Genomic DNA, 25410 nt, shown 5'->3' on the forward strand with positions numbered 1-25410 from the left:
GAGCCACCCAGGCGTCCCGTTTTGTTTTGTTTATAAAGGAATGATTTGAGCTACCAAGCGAAACTTTTTTTTTTTTTTTAAGAATTTTATTTATTTATTTGACAGAGAGAGATCATAAGTAGGCAGAGAGGCAGGCAGAGAGAGGAAGGGAAGCAGGCCCCTCCTGAGCAGAGAGCCCGATGCGGGACTCGATCCCAGGACCCTCAGATCATGACCTGAGCCGAAGGCAGTGGCTTAACCCACTGAGCCACCCAGGTGCCCCCCAAGCGAAACTTTTTAAAAAGTCAACCCAAGTCAAGATATTCCTAAATATACATAGTGAGTATTTGCATGATTTAGAAAAATATTTTTCCTAATTAATCTTTTAAAACATAGGTAATTATGGCCTTCTCAAACTGAAACAACCAGTAGAAAAAAAAACTAGTACATTTTACATTTAGTTTAAAGTTAGTTTTGGAGAGAAGGTTTTGATTTTTAAATGCCAAATGAAAAGCTATGTCATGTGTCAAGAGATGATACAATTCAGTGGAACGAAATTAGTACCTATAAAGATGATCTTTGCTTCTAGCAATATTTTTTTAAAAAGTAAAAAATTTTATCGGATTTCAGCATCTTATTTTTTGAAAAACCCAATATTTTGGTAAAATTAAACAATTAAACACTTCAAAACATAATATAGCACATATTATTCTTTTCTCACAGGGCATCAGATACTAATTTGTATAGATAACTTTGTTAAAATAACAAAAATCATATGAAAATCAGCACAATACTTCATTTATTTATTGTATAAGTTTGGCAAACAGCACAAAAATCCAGCAACATTTTAAACATGTAAAAAAGTCAAATGCTGAACAGTACTGGGGATTTTTTTCACATAATTAGTAATAATGAGAACACATTTAAAATACTGCAAAGCTAGCAAAATAAGGGTGCTTGGCTTCTGAACATATACCACGAACACATAAACACACACACACGCACAGAAACAATATAATTTATCTTTACAAAAATTACAGCCAAGCAATAGAAAAGAAGGATGTTAATAATGAAGATACTAACACATATGTTCACTACATATATCTCATACATTGAAATGCTACATCTTGTACCCTGAAATGCCATGTGTAGAGAGCCAAGCAGAGTAAATTTAGGCTCATCACTGAGGTTAAGAATTATCAGAGAAGAATTTAGTGCTTATATGTAACATATTCAATTCAAACTTTCTATATAGCAATTCCTGGATCATAACAATGTGTTTCACTATATATCGAAGAAGTTGAATCTTCTTTTTTGGCAGTATAAAATTTCTGACCAGTATCAAAATTGTGGCAAAACACAAATTGAAGGCATTTTCTAGTGTATGCAAATATTATAGGGGGGCATCAATGAATGTGGAAGAAAATCTTAAAATTTCACACTCAGTTTTTGCTGAGCTTTGTCAAACCAAATAGCTCAATATAAGGCAAGAAAAAATAACCCCCTATAACAGATTAGTGGGTCTTACCAAGTAAAGATAAGAATTTATTATTAGGAAAAAACTCCCTACATAAACAGGCTGGAAACAACTGGCAATGAAACAAACAAATTACCTAACATTTTAACATTCAGTCATTGGTTCAGAAGCCTGACAAACGATCTATTGGTATATATTATCAAATTAACTTTTTGGAATCAGCACCAGTCCCCCAAACCTCAAATTATAATATTTAAGATTCATTAAAATACATCCTTTTTGTGCTGTATAAACACAACTACAATCAAATTAAAGAAAGTTGAATTGACTCAACTTATATATATTTTTGTGTATACTGGGTAGCAACTTAAGGTTTTTTTTTATTTACTTGTGCTTCTGTTCTGGGGCACTTTGATTGAAGAGAAATTCATTTCACAAGATTACATCTTGCTAAAGCATTCCTTAGCATTGGTCCAAACTTGAATTCCCTAAAACAAAACAAAAAACAAAGAAAAGAAAAGAAAACTTTAAAATGTGATTTTGGAAGGATTCTGAAAGCCAAAGTATCTGGCTTACTAGTATGCTAAATTTCACTTTCTGGAATAACTAAAAAGTCCAGCAAATATGACACTACTTCTGGCGATGGCTAATAGAAGTGAATGTCTAACGCTTCTGAGAAAAGAGAATTATCTGCATAGCCTATCTTCAAGACGGGGAAAGAGCTACTACAACTTTTCTTTTTAGAAAACTGAGTTTTCAAGAAAATTGAGTTTTAGAAAACTGAGTTTTTCATAAACTCATTTACTCATATCACATGACTGCATCATTTCTATTTGTAAACCAAACAAGTTTTCAGGCAGTTTTTCTATGTAATACTTAAAACAAAAGGAAAAAAACCTTATTAGTTTAACAAATAAATAGAAATTAGCAGATTTTTTAAAAAAATTAATGGCTTATTAAATTATTAGTCTAACAACTAATGTTTTGATAAAAACCAGTAACAGGCTAAATTATCAAATTCTTCTCAGTGGTTCTAACACGCTATTTAGCACAAAGTTAATATAATATACTTAATATGCTTAAACAAAAATGCATGCATATAAAAATAAAACTGTAAAATCTAACAAAGTGGTAGAAACAAAGGTTTTTTGTTTTTAGCAAACAAGACACGTATTCTCGAATGACTGCTAATTCATGAAGAAGCAATATTTTCATACTTAAAGCATGTCAATATTTACCAAGTTATCAAGGCTTCAAACACAAAATAAAACCAAGAATCTTTTTTCTCCTCCTGATGAAATATGAAAAGCAAATTAAGAAAAAATCCTTTAAAATATCTCCAACTGGCTGGATAAAGTAGTATCTGATGAGAGTATTTGTTGTCAGAAAGGCTAAGAGATCTAACGCACTGTTCTAGGAAGATCTCCATGAGACATCAAATGGGCAAATGAAAACGACACCGCAGAGCATGTAACACAGTCCTGTTTTTGTGGGGAAGAGGGAAGTGTGTATTTTCTAAATGACTGTAAATGTACAACGACATCTGGAAGGATACACATGAAGTCTGTAACAGTGGTGAGGTTTCAAAAGGGAGTTGGTGCAGGAGGAGAAGAATTTTTACCTAATATGTTTCTGGATTTTCATAATTTTTGCAATAAGAGTATGTTAGTTTTATGATAATTAATTTTTCTGCTCTGATCTTTATTAAATTCCTACCTTCTACTAATCTTGGGCTTTGTTCTTTTTCTAGTCCCTTAAATGCAACGTCAGATTGACATTTTTCTTGTTTCCTGAGGTTAGCCTGTTACCACTATAAATTTCCCTCTTGGAACTGCTTTTGCTGCATTCCAAAGATTTTGAACCATTGTGTTTTCATTTTCACTTGTATCCATGTTATTTTCTGAATATCTCTTTGATTTCCTCACTGACTCCTTACTGGAGGTTTAGTAGCATGCTATTAGCCTCTACATATTTGCATTTTTCCTTTTTTTTTTTTTGGCTGAAGATTTTATTTATTTCAGACAGAGAGCGAAAGTGAGAGAGCGCATGAGGGGAGAAGGTTAGAGGGAGAAGCAGACTCCCTGTGGAGCTGGGAGCCAGACATGGGACTGAATCCCAGGACTCCAAGATCATGACCTGAGTTCAACCAACTAAGCCACTCAGGCGCCCTCCAGTTTTTTTCTTGTGACTGATTTCTAGTTCATACAATTGTGGTCAGGAAAAATGGTATTATCTCAGTCTTAAATTTTTTTTTAAAGAATCGAGAGAGAGAGCGAGAGAGAGAGCGCAAGACAGCACAAGCTAGGGGGAGGAGCAGAGGGAGAGGGAGCAAGGAGCTCAAAGTGCGGCTTGATCCCAGGATCCCGGGATCATGACCTGAACCAAAGGCTTAAGCAACTGAGCCACCCAGGCATCCCAGTCTTGTTAAATTTTACTGAGACTTGTTTTGTGGCCAAATGTGTGATTATCCTGGAGAATGTTCCATGTGCACTTGAAAAGAATATATATTCCGTTGCTCTGGGAGTTTATATTCTATATATATATATCTGTTAAGGCCATGTGGGCTAAAGTGTCACTCAAAGATACTGTTTCCTTATTTATTTTCTGTCTTGATGGTCTACCCACTGATGTAAGTGGGGTGTTAAAATCCCCTACTACTGTTGTCTTACCATCAATTTCTCCCTTTGTATTTGTTAATATTACTTCACAGTGTTCCAGTGTCTGGTAAGCATTTACAAGTGTTCTATCCTCTTGTTGGACTGTTCCCTTTATCATGATGTAATGCCCTTCCTTGTCTCTTGTTACAGTCTTTGTTTTAAAGTTGGTTTTGTCTACTTTGTCTGATATAAGTATTGCCACCCTTGCTTTTTTCCCCATTTCCATTTGCATGGAACATCTTTTTCCATATGACAATTCTTAAAATTTAAAAAGATAAAGTAGCTTAAAAATTAATCAAGTATTTCTTGATTCAACAAATTAGAAAATTCACTACCAAAAAGGTTAACCAAGAAAACACTTAAAAGTGATCCTTGATTTTTAAGTGCTAGGATTAATACTTATGTAAATTTTTGAAAAGATTTTATTTACTTTTTTATCAGAGCAAGCACAAGCAGAGGGAGCAGCAGAGACGAGACAGAAGTAGGCTCCCCACTGAGCAGGGAGCCTCATGTGGGACTTGATCCCAAGACCCAGGGATCATGACCTGAGTCGAAGGCAGACACTTAAGCAACTGAGCCACCCAGGCATCCCTGTAAGTATTTTGTTTTGGTTTACTACTGCTACAATTTAGTCACTTGATTACATGCAATTGCCACTTTGGATAGCTGACATTATAATGAAGTATGGTATATCTGAAAAGTTAATACTCAAGTAAAATAAACAAAATATAGATACCCATATCCATCTGAGAAAAACTAATATTAATCTTCTCTTCTACTTAATTTTAAGTTCATAAAAAAAAAAAGAACACTGCAGATTTTCAAATATAAAAATCTATTCCACTTAAGGAAAAAATACACGATGAAACTTTATAGTACTGTTCTTGGGAAACAAAGTGAATACACATCTTTTTAATCTCATGTGCATATACTGGCTTCCTATAGTTATCACAGGACACATGAGTAGATACACAAGCTATGCAATGGTATATCCAAATACACCTACAGTGTTATCTTTTTTATTCAGAGATTAATTTTCAGCACCCTCAACCATCCCACCCTAGGTAAAATGGGGGAGAAAAGTCCTTTGAGCCATTATATAGTCTGCATTTTACTTTGTAAAAGCAGCAAACGGAAGATTGCAAGGAGTTTATGAATAAGTCTTTTACAAAAACAAAACAAAACCAACTCAAAAAATTGGTATTACCTTTCAGACCTCCCAAGATCAAAAAAAGAAAGGTTACAAAAAGGATTAAATGTGAAGCAATCTGTGAAGCAGGGAGGCAGCAGGAGTTGGCAGGAAAAGCAACAGATAAAAGCACTATCAAGCTGTGGGGCACCTGGGTGGCTCTGTCCTTAGGTGCCCTACTCCTGATCTGGTCTCAGGTCATGATCTCAGGGTCATGGGATCGAGTCCCGTGTCAGGCTCTGTGCTCAGCATGGAGTCAGGGATTCTCTATCTCCCTCTGCTCCTCCCCTTCCCACTCGCACACTTGCTTGCTTGCTTTCTAATAAATAAATGAGTAAGTAAATAAAGTAAAAAAAAAAAAAAAAAAAAAACCCACACATACTATCAAGCTGCAATCACACTCACCCATGGGCAGGCATGTGCAGATGGATCACTCTTGATTTTAACGTCTCTTAAATGACCTCAGAGATCCACTATGTGAAGTAACTTACACTTGAACTCGAGCACAAATATGAATTTGCCCAATACTAAAGGAGCCCACGTGTAATGCTAGAGTCCGGTATTTACATCTTAAAATGTCTTTGCTCTCTATGCTACTGCTGGTGATACCAAGTGGAAAGAGCTAGGGAAGTGATGATGTCTAGCTAGAAAAAACACATTTGGAGTGAATTAAAGCACAAACTGTTTATATGAGTATGATTTTTCCCTCTAAGAAGGTCTTTGTAACTGTGAGAAATCATCTTGTTATACGATTTACAGAGATAATGCATGTTAAAGCTCTTGGTAAATGGTGACGAGCTAAACATTATGTAAAGCATTGGTACTAACAGACACACAGGTAGATCATGGGTCTTAAAAAAGAAGGAATGTTTTTGGGGCGCCTGGGTGGCTCAGCGGGTTAAAGCCTCTGCCTTCGGCTCAGGTCACAATCTCAGGGTCCTGAGATCAAGCCCCGCATCGGGCTCTCTGCCCGGCAGGGAGCCTGCTTCTCCCTCTCCCTGCCTGCCTCTCTGCCTACTTGTGATCTCTGTCAAATAAATAAATAAAATCTTTAAAAAAAGAAAAAAAGAAGGAATGTTCTGTATTTTGTTCTTACCATAGTGTTTTAAAGATTTCAGCATTGTCAAAACACTTATTTAAACAGAATAAGCTTCCATGTTCTTATTCTACTATGGGTATCAGTCACATGAAAGACTTACTATGACAACAAACCATATCATAACCACATTTCCCCCAAACAATGTTTAAGCTATCTTCCAATCATAGTACTATAGATCACTGTTAGGAATAGTATCTTACCCCCTTTAACCCACTGAGCCACCCAGGTGCCCCAAAAACATTCCTTCTTTTTTAAGATCCATGATCTACCTGTATGTCCGTTAGCATATAGAAAATCATATAATCCAAGTAACATTGTTGGTACATATTTGCAAATACTAGCTATAAACAGGCATATAAATTTGGAACTTCAGGTGAGTGAAGACTTAATAGTTAACATTCTGGTTATCATACTCTTTCAAAGTTAAGTAAATAAACTGGAAAACATTCTGGAAAGGGGAGAACAATGGGCTTTAGAATAATAATCACTCTGGTCCAAATAAGAGAAACCAGTTTTAAAGAAATTTGCAAGCACTTCTGAATATACTTGTACCTTCACCTACCTTTTTGCACATACTGATCTGCATGACTGCATAGCTTATGAGGGCCTCCTTTAAATCATGGTTCTTTTGTTCTTTGAAGCGTTCGATATCAGCCCAAGCATTTTTCACAAATTCTCTGAAATAAAGTGTGTAGTCATCATTATTATTCTTATTCAAATTCAGCTCACTATATTATAAATTCTAATAACCAGTTCTCGTTTGCATTGGTTTTTATCTATATGGAGGAAAAAGCTATCGTCTGTATAAGATATTCTATTTTTCTCTTCCAAAAATCATACTGGGAGAAGCAGCAGAGACTGTCATACATTCGTCTACATTTTAATAATCAATATTCTTGCCATAAGAATCCCAGCTTTAAATTATTCCTCTAAAACAGATGTGGATGGCTCTCTGAACCAGCTCACAAGCCTAAAAGAGGCCAGGTGAAGTCCTCCTGGGGTCACTAGAAAACATATACTCTTTTGACAAGATATATATCTATCATAATTATTATATACTTGCCCTTTTTTAAAATAACTTCATGTAGTTGGGGTTTTTTTTCCAAGATTTTATTTATTTATTTGACAGAAAGAGAGAGAGAGAGTACGTACAAGCAGGGGGAGCTATAGGCAGAAGGGAGAAGCAGGCTTCCCCCTGAGCAGGGAGCCTGATGTGGGGCTCAATCCCAGGACCCCAGGATCATGATTTGAGCCAAAGGCAGATGCTTAACTGAGCCACCCAGGTGCCCCTATAAACTTGCTTTAAACAACCAGAGTTTTAAAAATTCTGAGAGGCATTTGTCTCTTTAAATTCCATTCATAAAAGTTTGCTTTTATTTATTTGGTACAAACAGTTCTAACAATTAACAAAAATACCTCAACACCAATGATAGATACACTGTTGCTCTGCCTTCATCTACTGATCATCAGATGAAAAACAACAGCAAGGAAAATAAGCGAAAAAGTGATGCCAGAACTTTGATAGCAGCATTTCCAGAAATATTTATGAAGTAATTACATGCCAAGCCCAATGAAAGATGTTAAACCATAAAGATGAAAAAGACACAGTCATTGGCTTTGAAAGGCAATTAATTTAGGCAGGTACAAGCACAGAGAACAACTGACCACCCACAACAAAACTGCCATGCTATCGTGGCATGAACGAAGGGCTATGAGAGCCTATGAGGCTAGCAGTAAAAGGAAGCAGCATGAGAGCTGGGAAATGAAGAACGATCAGGCTTTTGTCAAGTGACGGAGAAGAAAGGGTGAAAGGTATGTGCAAAGGACAGAAATTAGGAAATGTGCAGGAACTCAATATTATAAGTTGAAAGTCTTCTTACTCTTTTCCCCCATAATAAAAATGTTTCTATAACATGATTTTCGATCATTCAAATTCCTTAGGAATTCAATCACTACATTTTATTTCTTTACAGATTTATTTATTTGAGAGAGGGGGAGACAAGAGGGACAAGAGAATTTGAGGGAGAATCCATGCCTCGCGCAGAGCCTGACGCGGGGCTCGATTCCAAACTGCAATATCACAACTTGACCCAAAACTGAGAGACAGACACTTAACTGAGCCACCCAGGTTCCCCTCAATCTCTACAGTTTAGAAGAACCATTATGGTGGCACCTGCCTGGCTCAGTCAGAGGAGCCTGTGACTCCTGATCTCAGGGTTGTAAGTTCAAGCCCCACACTAGGTATAGAGACTACTTAAAAATAAAATCTTAAAAACTAATGCCCTGGAAGAACAGGCTATAACGCAGCAATGTTAATGAGGTAGGGACAAGGTATAAAAAAAAAATCTGCCATGTAGTATGTATGTCTAGCTTTGTTACACATCTCAGCATTTTTACCTGCCTTCCAGATTTTTAGACTTTAACTGTTGTTCTCCTTCATTTATTTGTTCTTCTAGCACCTTTACTCTGGCTTCTCTCTGCTCTGGAGTTTCTTGACCAAAGAGCTTGGTAGTCATTCCCTTCAAAGAAAACGTTCTCACGGTCTAAAAGGAAATAAAACAGGTGAGTGGATACACAAAATGTGGCACATATGTACAAAGAAGTATTATTCAGCCTGAAAAAGAAAGGGAATTCTGACATATGATACTACAAGGATGAACCTGAGAACATTATGCTAAGTGGAAATAAATAAGTCACAAGACAAATACTGTATGATTCCACTAAATGTAAAGTATCTAGAGCAGTCAAAGTCATAGAGACAGAAAGCAGAACAGTGATTGCCAAGGGCTGGAGGGAAGGGAAATTGATAGTTGATGTTTAATGGTACAGAGTTTTAATTTTCAACAGGAAGAGAGTTCTGGAGGTTGGCTGCACAATGATGTGAATGTACTTACTACTACTGAACCATACTCTTCAAAATGGTTAAGATGATCCCTAGTATAACCATTTTTTTTTTTAATGTATTCAACAGAGAGAGAGAGATCACAAGTGGGCAGAGAGGCAGGCAGAGAAAGGGGGGGAAGCAGGCTCCCCACCAAGCAGAGGGCCTGATGTGGGGCTCAATCCCAGGACCCTGGGATCATGACCCGAGCTGAAGGCAGAGGCTTTAACCCACTGAGCCACCCAGGTGCCCCCTAGTATAAGCATTCTTTAACCCATGCTCTTGTAAAACTGCTCTTGTAAAACTTTTCATATCAGTGTAAATTCAATAGGTGTATTAATTTTTTCCCACTATTTTGTAAGCTTGAAATCATAAGACTTTAAAAAGAAAAATACAGGGGCACCTGGGTGGCTCAGTGGGTTAAACCTCTGCCTTTGGCTCAGGTCATGATCTCAGGGTCCTGGGATCGAGGCCCGCATGAGGCTCTCTGCTCAGTGGGGAGCCTGCTTCCCCTCATTCTCTGTGCCTGCTTCTCTGCCTACTTGTGATCTCTGTCTGTCAAATAAATAAATAAATCTTTTAAAAAACACAGAAAGAAAGAAAAATACAGACACCTGGGTGGCTCAGCGGGCAGAGCACGTGACTCTTGATCTCATGGTTTTGAGTTCAAGCCTCACATTAGGTGTAGAGATTACTTAAAAATAAAATCTTTCAAGATAGGTAGATATATACATATATAAAGAGAAGAAGAAAAAGAGAAAACCCCCAGTTTAAAAAGAGAAAAAAACAGTTTAAAAAAATGGTTAAGCTGACAAATTTTGCTATGTATATTTAAACCACAATTAAACATTTTTTTAAAAAATGAGAAACAAAGGGGCACCTGGGTGGCCCAGTGGGTTGAGCCGCTGCCTTCAGCTTGGGTCATGATCTCAGGGTCCTGGAATCGAGCTCCATATCAAGCTCCCTGTGTCAAATAAATAAATAAAATCTTTTTTTTTTTAAGATTTTATTTATTTATTTGACAGATAGAGATCACAAATAGGCAGAGGCAGGCAGAGAGAGAGAGAGAGAGAGAGTAGCTCTCTGATGAGCAGAGAGCCTGATGTGGGGCTCAATCCCAGGACCCTGGGATCATGATCCGAGCTGAAGGCAGAGGCTTTAACCCACTGAGCCACCCAGGTGCCCAATAAATAAAATCTTTTAAAAAAGAGAGAGAGAAACAAAACCTTTTGGCATTTTCCCATACCTCAGACAGAAGCCTCTCAAGTCATAACCAAGGGGCTCCTAATATGATTCCTAACACTGGAATAATATGGAATAGTCAAAAAGAAAAAAATTCTAACTGAACTTCTTATCAGATGGAGAACTTCTATGTGAAGTATTAGGCAAGTTATTTCTTTAGATCAGAGGTCATATTTTTGTATTTCTTTAGGACACTAAAAAATAGATAAAATTCAACAGGCAATAAAGAAAATAGACCAAACACACACAAAGAAACAAAAAAAATTTTAAATCTGTATAATACACACTGAAACTTGGGTATCTATCTATAAAATAGGATGCCTTCGCTTGGAGGGAAGCCTCAAGCATTGCAGCTTCAACACCTCTTCACTCTCCATAGCTAACTGAAACATTTTTCCCTTCACATGGAGGAGTAGAGAACCCTGCTCCCTGAAAATGGCCTGGGAAGTTCCCGAGTTTTAAAAATAAATCAAGCCGAGTGTATACATGTTTTGTGGCCAAGAGTCTTTTCCCACATACATCTGCAGCTTTTCAGACATACCAAAGTACTTGTTAACTACGAAGCGGCTGATAAATGGTGGCACTGTCACTGTTCCATTATTTCCAGGTTGTGTATTCTCACTATACTTTATTCCAAGAAAATGGCTGGACAGTGGAAAACTGATTATAAAAATGGTCTAAGGTTCATACAATAAGATATGGAATTTTCTTCACAAATATTGACTGTATACCAAAAGCTCCTTCTTAGCAGAGAAGCACTAATTTTTTTTTTTTTTTAAGATTTTATTTATTTATTTGACAGAGAGAAATTACAAGTACACTGAGAGGCAGGCAGAGAGAGAGGGAAGGAAGCAGGCTCCCTGCTGAGCAGAGAGCCCGATGCGGAACTCGATCCCAGGACCCTGAGATCATGACCTGAGCCGAAGTCAGCGGCTTAACCCACTGAGCCACCCAGGCGCCCAAGAAGCACTAATTTTAACTGGGTAAGGCTTTTCAAAGTAAACTAAAATATCTCTAATATATTTTATAAAAGTAAACCTGACAAAGGTCATTATTTCAATCACAAAGAATGTTTTTTCATTTGGACTTACCATAAATGAAAAGATACTACAAAGAGCAATGTTGGCAGATTTTTTTTTTAAGATTTTATTTTTAAGTAATCTGTACACCCCATGTCAGGCTTGAACTCACAACCCTGAGGTCAAGAGCTGCATGCTCCACTAACTGAGCCAGCCAGGTGCCCTGGCAGAATTTCTTAAAATGCCATATAAATACAATGTTTTAATGGCTTATGTCTTTTTATATCAAGATCACAACCCAAAGAATTATAAAGTTGCTCATAAATTATTCCCCTATAAAAGCTACAGGCATCCTTAGTATTATAGCTACAGCTACTTCCTTATATGGCTTGTGGCAATGATGCAGATACCCAAATGGAAACACTCACCCCAGTTGCCAGTTCCTCACATTGCTGCTTTTTGGATGCTAGGTCCTGAGCAGCCATCTCCAAGTCATACTGCATAAGTTCATGTTTCCTGCATACAGCCCTAGGGATGAAAAAAAGTGCTGCCACTTAAGTTTTGTGGCTTCCCTTTTAACATATTAAAATTTTTTTCAGGGGATGAGGGGAAGCATTCAGAATGTCTTACTAGGCTCAGAACTAGTGTAGATAGAATTTTCAAGTTTAAAATGTAGTAGCCCAATATTAAAAATTAAATCTAGCAAAACCTAAGCATAAAATTTTTACATATACTTAACCAAAAAGGGTTGCTTTTTAGATATCTGCAACATTTTTTTCAATAAACTCATGATTACTACATACATTAACAATAAAATCTTTTGTATAACTCAGAAACTAATGGTGGAATCTTATAAACCAACTGAATATTCTTTGAAAACATCTCTCAACATTTCTTTTTTATACAGAAATGTCTTAGTTGTGAGGTGCCTAGGTGGCTAACTTGGCTAAGCGTCCTACTCCTGACTTTGGCTCAGGTCATGATTTCAGGCTCATGAGACTGAGTCCCAGGCCAAGCTCTGTGCTCAGCAGGGAGTCTGCTTGAGAGTCTCTCCTTCTCCCTCTGCCTGCCCTGGCCCCCTGCTTGCACAGATGCCCTCTCTCTCTCTCAAATAAATAAATCCTAGAAAAAAAAAATGCCTTCGTTTTTATCATAAAATCCACAGCATGAAAAAAAAAAAAAGATTCTACTACAGGAATGCACAAAATAAAAAAGTTTTAAGAATTCTTTCTTTTCCCTAACTCCCAAACAAAATCTATACGAACAGATGGTGCATATTCTGACAGACCATAGGTAGGCACTTACAAATACACATATGCACATGCCTCAAGTGATTCTACATCTCATCTTACTTAACTATGTACCATGGACATACCAATATACATTAATCTTTCCTACAGTGCTTAAGAACTGTGCAGAATTCCACTGCATTCAGCAACTTCTTTTGCTTTGTAATGTGACCTTGGACTCCTGACGACTCAAAGTCTTAGAAGGAACAAGGCTAACAATGTGTGGACATTTTCACACCAGTTACCGAAGAGCTAATGGAAAATTGGTGCTGTGGTGTCCTAACAGAATTCTTTTTTTTTTTTTTTTTTTAAAGATTTTATTTATTTGTCAGAGAGAGAGAGGGAGAGAGAGCGAGCACAGGCAGACAGAATGGCAGGCAGAGGCAGAGGGAGAAGCAGGCTCCCTGCTGAGCAAGGAGCCTGATGCAGGACTCGATCCCAGGACACCGGGATGATGACCTGAGCCGAAGGCAGCTGCTTAACCAACTGAGCCACCCAGGCGTCCCGTCCTAACAGAATTCTTATACGGCTTTTAAAATGATGGGATATTAGTGCCTTCTTAGCGCAGTAAGCAGCGTGTCAGTCTCATAAAATGATGGGATATTTAGGTTAAAAAAAAAAAAAAAGCCACCAAAAGTGGCTATGACCAAATGCCACCTATTCCAGGACACGATTCTTTTTTTAAAAATTGGACAGAAAAAGTATACTACTTTCTTCTTTATTAAATAGAACCATACACCAGAGAATTCTGTTTGGCTCTGTAAGAGATACCATAAAAACAGAAGACAAAGTGCTGATATTAAGAACTTACACAAACTTAGCAAGAAGAAAAGCAGACATGGAAAGAATTACAGAGTTACCAAAAAAATGGTAACATACTGCCTAGTGACAAGACTACATACACTCAATCTGTATTTTGCATCCAATCTACAAACTGAAAAAAGTAGAACAACATACAAAACAAACCCGAGGTTGGAGACTGACAAGTTTTATCAATATTGTTTCAAGAACAGAGCTTGTCTTAAATGTCTATGCCTATCACTCTGCAACACCAAGGATTACAATGACTCATTCAATATTTGGGGAATGAATTCATTTAAAAATCACCTTACTATCTTTACTTTCTGGCAACATATGAAGAGTGGTGACCAGCCAGCCACACGACTACATCTGGAACATTTATTATACTTACCGCAATGCTTCTGCATAAAACAGATACTCCTTTAACTGATCTGCATAATGTTCTTCATCTTCTAAAATATCATCAATAGAAGATGCATACCTGTTTAAAAAACATTGCATATAAACTTTTATCATGATACAAAGTATTAATGATCAAAAGCAATGCTATTTGCTACCCCTAACAAAAGTACACAAAACGAGAATAAGCATTCAGACATGGCAATTTTTTTTTTTTTTAAAGATTTTATTTATTTATTTGACAGAGAGAAATCACAAGTAGGCAGAGAGGCAGGCAGAGAGAGAGAGAGGAGGAAGCAGGTTCCCTGCTGAGCAGAGAGCCCGATGCGGGACTCGATCCCAGGACCCTGAGATTATGACCTGAGCCGAAGGCAGCGGCTTAACCACTGAGCCACCCAGGCGCCCCCAGACATGGCAATTTTTAATTACTATGAAAATTTTACTTAATTTTACCAAAATGTTTCAATCAGCAATGGATTGGAAATAAAAACAAACAAACAAAGGTCCTTCTCTCAGGTAGTGTAAGCAGCACCAGAAGACTATAATATCTTTTGCTCAGATATTTTATGAAGGGGCTACAAAATCTGTGGAAAAAATAAGAGTTTAGTGTAATTGGTGCTCAGATGTTCCTGGCAGCAACTACATACAGTATCCCTAAAAGCTACAAAAGGAAAAATAGAGTAAGACTACAAAAAACTTTAGAAGCCTTATTTTATACTAATTCTCAATAGCAACTTCTGCTTTTGATCTGGTCAAGGCCCTCATTGTCATGCCATTCTCTTTCCTGGACCTGAGCCTTCCTCGTATAGAAATCTGGCAGCTCTCCACAGTTTCTCCAAATCCCACAAGCACATATCTCAGCACCTCTAGGAAATCTTCCCAGACTACTTTAGTCCTTAGTCATCACTCTACTTCTGATCTTTTTTTTTAAGATTTTATTTATTTATCTATTTGAAAGACAGTGTGCATGAGCACAGGAAGGGGCAGAGGGAGAAGCAGGCTCCCTGCTGAGCAGAGACGACTCAAGGCTTGATCCCAGAACCCCAAGATCATGACCTAGCCAAAGTCAGCCACTTAATCCACTGAGCTACAATCTAGGTGCCCCCCACTTCTGATCTTTTATCAACAATTCACAACTTATATTTTATCAACTGTGTCATGTGTTGGTTTTATTTCTTCAATCATATTACAAATTCCATAAGGACATGGGTTATGTCATGTACTATTTCTATATGGTGTAACAGGCGTCCTTTTTTCAAATTAATTCTGACTTCTTGGCATGAGAAAGAAAGAAAAATATATACTGTGTCTCCAGACCTGCTTTATGTAGGCAAGAAAACAAGTTACTGGAGTTGTAAAAATAAATAAACCTACATTAAGAGTCACTGAAAAGCTATGTGCTTAAAGGATTTATAAAACAGGCAAAGAACATACTCTGTAATTACAAACTTGTATTTGTATGGAATTTCTTCTATGTGACTGAAGAAAGTCTTGAGAATCACTGGTAAGAGTGGAAAAAACTGCCTTTAATTCATAAATCTGTGATTCTCAAAGAGTTCATGTTAAGGAAACAAAAAAGAGGAACCACAGGGTTGGTGGCTTGAAGACAGGAAACAGTGAACAGATAAACGGCACATCCTTGGGTAAAAAAATATAAGTGGTAATGATTTTTAGATAGCAGTACTGAAATTAATTTTATTTAATGCTTTAAAAAAATCAACTGAAGGGATAATCCTAAATTCCTGAAAATGCTAAATCAACAGAATACAGGAAAACTTCTTAGGGTTAAGCAAATTGGTTGGAAAGTAGCCAGTTAGCTTGAATATGGCCCAAAGAAATATTTAGCTAAAATAAGTATTTTCTGTCTCTTTATTACTGAGTTGTAGTTATCTACTGTGCTTGGAAATGTTTACTCCTACTCATTGGTTTATCTCTTCATTATTTTAATAGTATCGTGTGTGTGTGTGTGTGTGTGTGTGTGTGTGTGTGTTAAATAAACATAAAATTTACTTTTTAATAATTTTTACATGTAGTTAAGTGGCATTAAGTACATTCACACTGTTCTGCAAACGTTAACCACTATCATCACAACGCCTTCATCTTCTCTAACACTAACTACCCACATTCCTCCCCACCTATAATAGTATCTTCTGATAAGCAAAATATTTAATTTTGATATAGGACAATTCACCATTTAAACATTTTTTTCATGTTCTCTTTAAGAAATCCTTGCTAATTTGAAGTTTGCAATGATATTCTCTTATGCATTCTACTAAAAGCTGTAATTTTAGCTTTTATACTTATGTATATTATCCAAATTATATTAGTTTTTACGTAAGGTATGAGAAATAGCTCAAGGTTAATTTTTTTCCATGTAGATAACCAGTTATTCCAGAACCACTTCTTGAAATGTACTATTTAAATGCTGGTCTATTTCTGCACTTTATTCTGTTCCATTGATCTGTTTACCTTTATACCAAATCCTATCTTGATAATTACTGTATCTTTATAGAAAGTCTTGAAATCAGGTAATATGGGGCGCGTGGGTGGTTCAGTTAGTTAAGCAACTGCCTTCGGTTCAGGTCATGATCCCGGAGTTCCAGGATCAAGTCCCGCATCGGGTTCCCAGCCCCGTGGGGAGTCTGCTTCTCCCTCTGACCTTCTGCCCTCTCATGCTCTCTCTCTCTCTCTCAAATAAATAAAAATCTTTTTTTTTTTTTTTAAGATTTTTATTTATTTGACAGAGAGAGAGAGAGAGATCACAAGTAGGCAGAGAGACAGGCAGAGAGAGAGGGGAAGCAGGCTCCCCGCCAAGCAGACAGCCTCATGTGGGACTCGATCCCAGGACCCTGAAATCATGACCTGAGCTGAAGGCAGAGGCTTAACCCACTGAGCCACTCAGGTGCCCCTAAATAAAAATCTTTTTAAAAAATCTAAAAAAAAAAAAAAAAAAAAAAAAAAGAAAGAAAGAAATCAATCAGGTAATAAGTTCCAGGTTTGTTCATTCTTAAGACTGTTTTGGCTACTCTAGGTCCTTTGAATTTTCATGTAAGCTTTAGAATTAGTATAACAATTTCCATTAAAAAGTTATCAGAATTTTGACTGGGACTGCAGTTTGGGAAGAAGGGACATATTAACACTACTGAGTTTTCCAATCCATGAAGACATACATTAATTCTCTCCATTTATTTAGGTCTTTAAAATTTTCTCTCAGCAGTGTTTATATATGAAGTCTTTATTAATCTGTAAAACTTTGTTTTGATGCTATTATGAAAAGTATTGCTTTTCAATTTGTTGCTAGTATATAAAAATGCTTTTTTTAAAAAAAATTTAAAGATTTTATTTATTTATTTGACAGACAGATCACAAGTAGGCAGGGAGGCTGGCAGAGAGAATGGGGGAGGCAGGCTTCCTACTAAGCAGAGCCCGATGCAGGGCTCGATGCAGGACTTGATCCTAGGACCCTGAGATCATGACCTGAGCTGAAGGCAGCAGCTTAACCCACTGAGCCACCCAGGCAACCCAACAGTTTTATTTTTAATACATTGATGTTATATTTGGCATCCTTGTTAAATTCAGCTGTTAGTTCTATTATATTTTTGGTTGATTCTTTATGATTTTCCATGTAAAGGATCCTGTTAACTACAAAAAAAGATAGTTTTAATTCTTCCTTTCTAAGACTAATGCCTCTTACTTGTTTTTTTCTGGCCTGAGTAGGACTTACTAGTACAAAGTTTACAAGAAGTGGTAAGAGCAGACAACTTTGCCTTATTCCTTGGAAAAAGCATCAATACTTCACTATTAAATACAGTATTATCTCTAAGTTTTCATTTTTAATATTTCACTATTAGGTACAATACTAGTTTTAAGTTTTAAACTGAAGAAATTTCTTTTATTCTTGGTTTGATGGGCATTTTTATTGTGAGTGGATGCTGAAGTGTTTTTCTACATGAACTGAACTTAACATGCAGGTTTTCTTCTTTATTCTACTAATACATGAACTGGACTGATTTGATTTCTGAATGTTTTAAAATTAACCTTCATTCCTGAAATAAACTTGTATAAGTCAGATCTGGATCCACAGTGTATAATATAAAAGCCAGCAAACTTGATAAAAACAGAAGAATCACTAACATTTTCCTACTAGACTTCACGCCAGGTTTTACCTTAACTGTTCTAGGTACTTACACATCCATATGGTGACCAGCACTCTGCAGTCCATCCCCCATTTCTTTCTCTATGGCACTCCACTCACTAGGGAGAAAAAGATAAAACCAAACACACCATGAATTAGATATGGAATATTTTCAAAAGGGATATTTTATAAGGTTTCTTTCCTAGCTACCTTTTAAACAATAAAGCATCTGTATTTGGATTTATTTTCTGTGACTCAAATATGCTGCTCTCCTGGGGCACCTGGGTGGCTCAGTGGGTTGGAGCCTCTGCCTTCGGCTCAGGTCATGATCCCAGGGTCCTGGGCTCTCTGCTCCGAGGAGAGCCTGCTTCCCCCCCCCACCCCCTCTGCCTCTGCCCGCTTGTGATCTCTGTCTGTCAAATAAATAAATCTTAAAAAAAAAATATGCTGCTTTCCCCTTAAGTTTAACAACTAAATGCAAGTGAAAGCTTTAAATTGTTAGTTTAAAAGTTGCTATCAGGGACGCCTGGGTGGCTCAGTTGGTTAAGCAGCTGCCTTCGGCTCAGGTCATGATCCCAGCATCCTGGGATCGAGTCCCACATCGGGCTCCTTGCTCCGCAGGGAGCCTGCTTCTCCCTCTGACTCTGCCTGCCACTCTGCCTGTGCTTGCTCTTGCTCTCTCTCTCTGATAAATAAAATCTTTTAAAAAAAATAAATAAATAAAAGTTGCTATCAGCTGCTGCTAAGTTCAAATTAAGTATCATACAAAATAGCTTGCATCTGCTTACAGACAACGTTCTCAAGTAGGGTGCCTATTTAAGTCAATTTGTCAAGTCAAGTGAGCAGGTTTGAGAAACTATGGGTGTTAGCCCTGTTCTTCATCTACTTAATCAGAATCTCTGGGGTGGAGCTGAGATATGTGTACTTTCTAAAGCTCCATGGATGATTCTGATGAACACATTTAAGCTAACAAAAAAGATGACTGTGCAGAAACATTAGGTACACAGTAAAGCTTCAATAATTGTACTAAAGTTGATGAGAAAGTCTATTAGAACCATAGATCATTTTATCATTTCGGGTTTTTTTTAAAGATTTATTTTATTATTTTTAAGTAATCTCTATACCAAACATGGGGCTCGAACTCACAACCCCAAGACTCAGAGTCAAATGATCTACCAACTGAGCCAGCCAGGCGCCCTTTGTTGTCATTTCTACATAAGCCTCTTCAATTGCACTGTATCATAAAAGAAAAACATTTAAACACTATTATTTTGTTACCATGTAGTTTTTTATATATATATTTTTATGTTGTTGAAATACCAGATTATATGCTTACAGTATCAGAAGGAAATAAACCTCATAATTTTTAATACTTGTCAAAGCAAAACAAACATATAAATCACCTACGCAACACTATGGTTATGATTAAAAAACAAAATAGGTAAGGCTCCCTCTAACACTGTTCTTTCTTTATATGTCTGTAACTACTCTCAAGATAGTAATAGCAAATTAACCTTTTTTTTTTTAAACTAAAGCTTTATTTATAATGCCTAGAGGACAATTCTGCTTTTATACAACTCTGTCACCTCAAATTCAATATATCCAAAGCCCTGTTCTTCACATGAGAAAGGAACCTAAGGCTTTTGGCAGATGACAAATACAACTAGCCAAAAATGAAATGCAGTGATCATATTTAATGTAACTGTAGGTCATGTTACCAGAATTAATGCTATGCGGCATCTGGGTAGCTCAGGCAGTTAAGCAGCTGACTCTTGATTTCAGCTCAGGTCGTGATCTAGGGTTGTGGGATTGAGCCCTGTGTGAGTTGTAAGATTCTCTATCTTCTTCTGCCCCTCTCCCTGCCCTAGCCTCTCTGTCCCCCTTTCTCTTAAAAGAAAAAAAAAAATCAACAGTCCAGATTAACTGTCTATTGGCTATCCCAAAAGTACTTCATCCATTTAATCTTTGAGCACCTTACTATGTACCACCAACTCAAGGCCAACATAACCAATTTAGTTCCTTTGTTTACCAAACAAGACAAAAACTAGTTCAAGGAAGTAGGACTCATGTTTTATCACCTATGTATGCCTATTAAGTAGTTTAGAGCCTGATAAATACATGGTATTTACAGCTTGCAGGTAAAATGAAAAAAATGAAGCAATAAGTGAATTAATAAATGTGAGGAGGGAAACTATACTGGATTCTACGTAACAGCACAAGACCTCAAGGTACGTATAAGTCTTAGCCCTCCGCTACTCAAACTGTGGTCTAGCAACAGCATGACCTAGAATTTCATTAGAAATGCAGGATCACAGGGATGCCTGGGTGGCTCAGATTGTTAAGTGCCTGCCTTCAGCTCAGGTCCTGATCCCTGGGTCCTGAGATCAAGTCCCACAACAGGTTCCTTGCTCAGCAGGAAGCCTGCTTCTCCCTCTGCCTGCCACTACCCCTGCTTGCGCGTATGCTTGCTCTCTCTGACAAATAAATAAATAAAATCTTAAAAAATAAAAGGTAAATAAATAAATAAATGCAGGATCACAGAACCCATTCCAGATCTATTGCACCAAAATATTCATTTTCCATACCTCTGTCACCTTAAATTTGATATATATAGTTCAATTATAGTTCTCCAGGTGATCTATATGCCCATTAAAATTTAAGAAGCACTACTAAACAAAAGGTTCTAACCTGGGGTCCAAGGATATATCTAGGATTAGAAATAGGAAATGCTAACCAGGTTAAAGTGGAGAGGAGGAAACCATCAACATACAAGGAACTATTAAAGGGTAGTTTCTAACATCAACATTTAGATTTAACGTCAGCATTATAAGAGGAATAACTGAATCTTAAAGTACTTAATGGGTAGGGAATTGTCACAGAGGAATCAGATCAAAAAAGGCCTTGGCTCTTTTGTAGAAACTGATGAAAACTATGGACCTTTTCCCTAAGAAGGAAAAAAAAAATCACAAACAAAATTTGGCATGGAATTTCAGAAACTTCTGACAACCTGAAGTCCATCTATGAACTATAGGGGAGCCTGGTGGGCTCAGTCAGATCATGAAACTCTTGATCTCCGGCTTGTAAGTCCAAGTCCCACAGTGGGTGTCAAGATTACTTAATATTTTTAAGGGATGACTCAGTCAGTTAAGCACCCAACTGTGTTTGTATATTAATATATTTATAGAATTACATTTTACTACAGGGATGCATAAGAAAACTGTATTGGCTGTCTCAGAGGAGACCTGGGTAGTTAACAGAGAAGGGAGACTTTTCACTGTAAAAAGCTTTTATTCCTATTGAATTTTGTGCCAGATGAATGTATTACCTATTTAAAAATATAAAATGAATCATTTTTAAATTAATCCAATCAAAAGGACTTATAATGCAACATTAGCAAGACATTTTCTATAAAAATATTTGGATAACAACTTCTAAGATGGCAAAACCAAAATAATTAATACACAAAAAAGAATCCAAAAGGCTCAAAAATAACCACAACATGCAAGCACTATACACAAGTAGATATTCTAAATTAATTAACACAAAAGCTACCCCAAGACTGAAAAACTCTCTTGCAAAATCCTTCAAAAATTATAAAGTAACACCAAGAAAGAAAAAAAAAAGAGTATCACTAATTCTATAAAACAGTGATTTCCAATGGAATCTTCTTGGGCATTCTGCCAACAAAATAAAGGGCACTGGTCAGAGCTTCAGGGTAGTTTCATTTTTATCTGCTCAACATAATGGATTTCTTATTTTTTATTGAAAGAAATAATTTATTTTATTTTATTTTAAAATCTTTCATTAACATATAATGTATTATTTGCCTCAGGGGTACAGGTCTGTGAATTATCAGGCTTACACACTTCACCACACTCACCATAGCACATACCCTCCTCAGTGTCCATAACCCAACCATCCTCTCCTTACTCCCCACCACCCAGCAACCCTCAGTTTGTTTTGTGAGATTAAGAGTCTCTTACAGTTTGTCTCCCTCCCCAGTCCCATCTTATTTCATTTTTTCCCTCCCCACCCACCACGACCCCCCACTCAATCTCTCAAATTCCTCATATCAGAGAGATCATATGATAATTGTCTAAGAAATACTTTAAAACAAACTTTGAAAACTACTATTATAAGACATCATTTCAAAACAAAATTCTTTGATATTGATATCATAAGGAGCTAGTCAAAAGATAAAGTTGGTAAACCTTTAGCCACTCAAGAAAAAAAGAGACCCAAATAAAATCAGAAATTAAGGAGAAGAAATAAAAACCAACATCAACCCCCCCCCAAAAAAAAATCAGTAAGAATAAATTATCTAGTGTAAATCAAAATCAAAATGAAGTATCACCTTCTATATATCAGTATGGCTAAAATAAAAAAAAAAACCCACAAGAAATAACAAAAACTCCCAACACCACAGATATAAAAAGAATTACAAGAGAATATTATGAAAAATTACATAGGCCAACAAACTGAACAATCTAGAGGAAATGGGTAAAATTCCTAGAAATAGAGGCCTCCAGAACTGAATCAGGATGAAATAGAAAATTTGAACAGACTGATTACTTGCAATAAAAATGAAACAGTTTAAAAAACAAAACAAAACAAAACAAAACTCCCAACAAACAAAAGTCTAAGATCAGATGGCTAAACAAGTAAATTCTACCAAACATTTAAGAAAGAGCTAATACTGGGGCACCTGGGTGGCTCAGTGGGTTAAAGCCTCTGCCTTCAGCTCAGGTCATGATCTCAGGGTCCTGGGATCGAGCCCCACATCGGGCTCTCTGCTCGGCAGGGAGCCTGCTTCTTCCCTCTCTCTGCCTGCCTTTCTGCCTACTTGTGATCTCTGTCTGTCAAATAAATAAATAAAATATTTTTTTAAAAAAAGAGCTAATACTTATTCTCAACCTAAATTCATTCTACAAGGCTAGCACTGTCCTGATACCAAGACCAAATGCAAAAACTCTCAAAAAAATACTAGCAAACCAAATTCAACAATAAATACTTAAAAGGATCTTTTCCAACAGTCAAGTGGGGCTTATTCTAGCAATGTAAGGGTAGTTCAATATTCACAAAACAATCAACATAATATATCACATTAAAAGAGAAAGAATAAAAACCATATAATCATCCATAAATGCAGAAAAAGCATCTGATGAAGTCCAACACTCATTCTTGATAAAAATTCTCAACAAAGTGGGTTTAGAAGGAACATACCTCAACATTAATAAAGGCTATATATGAAAAACCCACAGTTCATACTCAATGCTGAAAAACTGAAACCTTTTCCTCTAAGATAAGTAAAGGAACAAGGATGTCAATGCTCACCACTGTTAACAGGACTCAAGTCCTAGCCACAGCAAGCAGACAAGAAAAAGAAATACAAGTCATCCAAATTGATAAGGAAGAAGTAAAAATTTCACTCTTTGCAAATGACATGATACTAGATACAGAAAACCCTAAAGACCCAATCATAAAACTACTACAACCAATAAAGAATTCAGTAAAGTTGCAGGACACAAAATTGATATACAAAAAATTACTACATTTCTGTACACTAATAATGCAGCAGAAAGAAAATTAAGAACCACTTATAACTATCACTAAAAATAAAAATACCAAAGAGGTGAAAGACCTGTCATCTCTGAAAACTATAAAAACTGATGAAATAAATTAAAGAGGACACAAATAAAAAGACATTCCATATTCATGGACTCAAAGAACCAGTATTGTTAAAACATGTCATACTATCCAAAGCAATCTAGAGATTTAAATGCAATCCCTATCAAAACACCAAACAGCAGTTTTCATGGAACTATAACAAATAATCCTAAAATCTGTGAGGAATCATAGAAGACCCCGAACAGCCAAAGCAACCTTAATTAAGAAAGAAGAACAAAGCTGGAGGTATCACAATACCAGATTATAAGAAATACTACAAAGCTGTAGTAATCAAAACAATATGTCACTGGCACAAACACAGATACATAAATCAATGGAACAGAATAGAAGCCCAGATATAAACATACACCTATGTGGTCAATCTACAATAAAGGAGGCAACAATATACAATGGAGGGGCACCTGGGTGGCTCAGTGGGTTAAGCCTCTGCCTTCGGTTTAGCTCATGATCCCAGGGTCCAGGGACCGATCCCCACATCAGGCTCTCTGCTCAGTGGGGAGCCTGCTTCCCCCTCTCTCTCTGCCTCCTCTCTGCCTAACTTGTGATCTCTCTCTGTCAAATAAATAAATAAAAATCTTTAAAAAAAAATAATTACAATGGAGTCTCTTCAACAAATCTCTTCAACAAAAAACTGGGCAGCTACATGCAAAAGAATGAAACTGAACCACTTTTTTGCACCACAAAAATAAACTCAAAATGAATTAAAGTCAGAAAAGTGAGGCCTGAAATCATAACTCTTAGAAGAAAACATAAGCAGTAACCTCTTTGACATCAGCCAAAGGAAACGTTTTTCTAGATATGTCTCCTCAGATAAGAAAAACAAAAGCCAAAATAAAAAGCATTTGTACAGTGAGGAAACAATCAACCAAATGAAAATACAACCTACTGAATAAGAAAAGATATTTGCAAATGATGTATCTGATAAAGGGTTAATATCCAAAATATAAAGAACCTGTACAGATCAACACAAATTTGTGCAAAACCCCACAAATAATCCAATTAAAAGTAGGCAGAAGACCTAAATAGACATTTTTTCTAAAGAAGACATACAAGCAGACAAGAGACACATGAAAAGATTCTCAAGATCACTAATCATCAGGGAAATGCAAATCAAAACTATAACGAGGTATCACATCTGTCAAAATCGCCAGAATCAAAATGACAAGAGGTAACAAGTGTTGATGAGGATGTGGAGAAAAAGGAATCCTCCTGCACTGTCAGTGGGAATACAAACTGGTGCAACCACTCTGGAAAACAGTATGGAGGTTCCTCAAAAAATTAAAAACAGTATTACCATATGATCCAGTAATTCTACTACTAGGAATTCACCCAGATTTTCTTTACCCATAGAAAACAAAAACCATAGAAAAAAAAAATTACCCATAGAAAAAAAATTCGGAAAGATATATGCACCCCTATGTATATTGCAACATTATGTATAATAGCCAAGATATGGAATCAACCCAAGTGTCCATATATAGGTGAACAGATATAGATTTGAGCTAGAAATATATTTATATATTTATGTATATTTATACTTATATATATCTAGCTC

At 36.5% G+C, this 25410-nt stretch overlaps 1 protein-coding gene across 1 annotated transcript in view; it reads right to left on the reverse strand.

The window, feature by feature from the left end:
- Positions 1-755: 755 nt before the first annotated feature.
- Positions 756-25410, reverse strand: part of SNX4 (sorting nexin 4) — a 67534-nt gene continuing 42879 nt past the window's right edge. Inside the window, exons 9-14 of the mRNA XM_059162948.1 lie at positions 18221-18286; positions 14025-14114; positions 11972-12071; positions 8799-8944; positions 6964-7078; positions 756-1944 (exon numbers count right to left, since the gene is read on the reverse strand). Of these exons, the coding sequence (XP_059018931.1) occupies positions 1897-1944; positions 6964-7078; positions 8799-8944; positions 11972-12071; positions 14025-14114; positions 18221-18286 (565 nt within the window). The 3' untranslated portion in view covers positions 756-1896. The remainder of the gene's footprint in view (positions 1945-6963; positions 7079-8798; positions 8945-11971; positions 12072-14024; positions 14115-18220; positions 18287-25410) is intronic.

The sequence above is a fragment of the Mustela lutreola genome, chromosome 2 (assembly GCF_030435805.1).
Source record: "Mustela lutreola isolate mMusLut2 chromosome 2, mMusLut2.pri, whole genome shotgun sequence".
NCBI classification, from domain to species: domain Eukaryota; kingdom Metazoa; phylum Chordata; class Mammalia; order Carnivora; family Mustelidae; genus Mustela; species Mustela lutreola.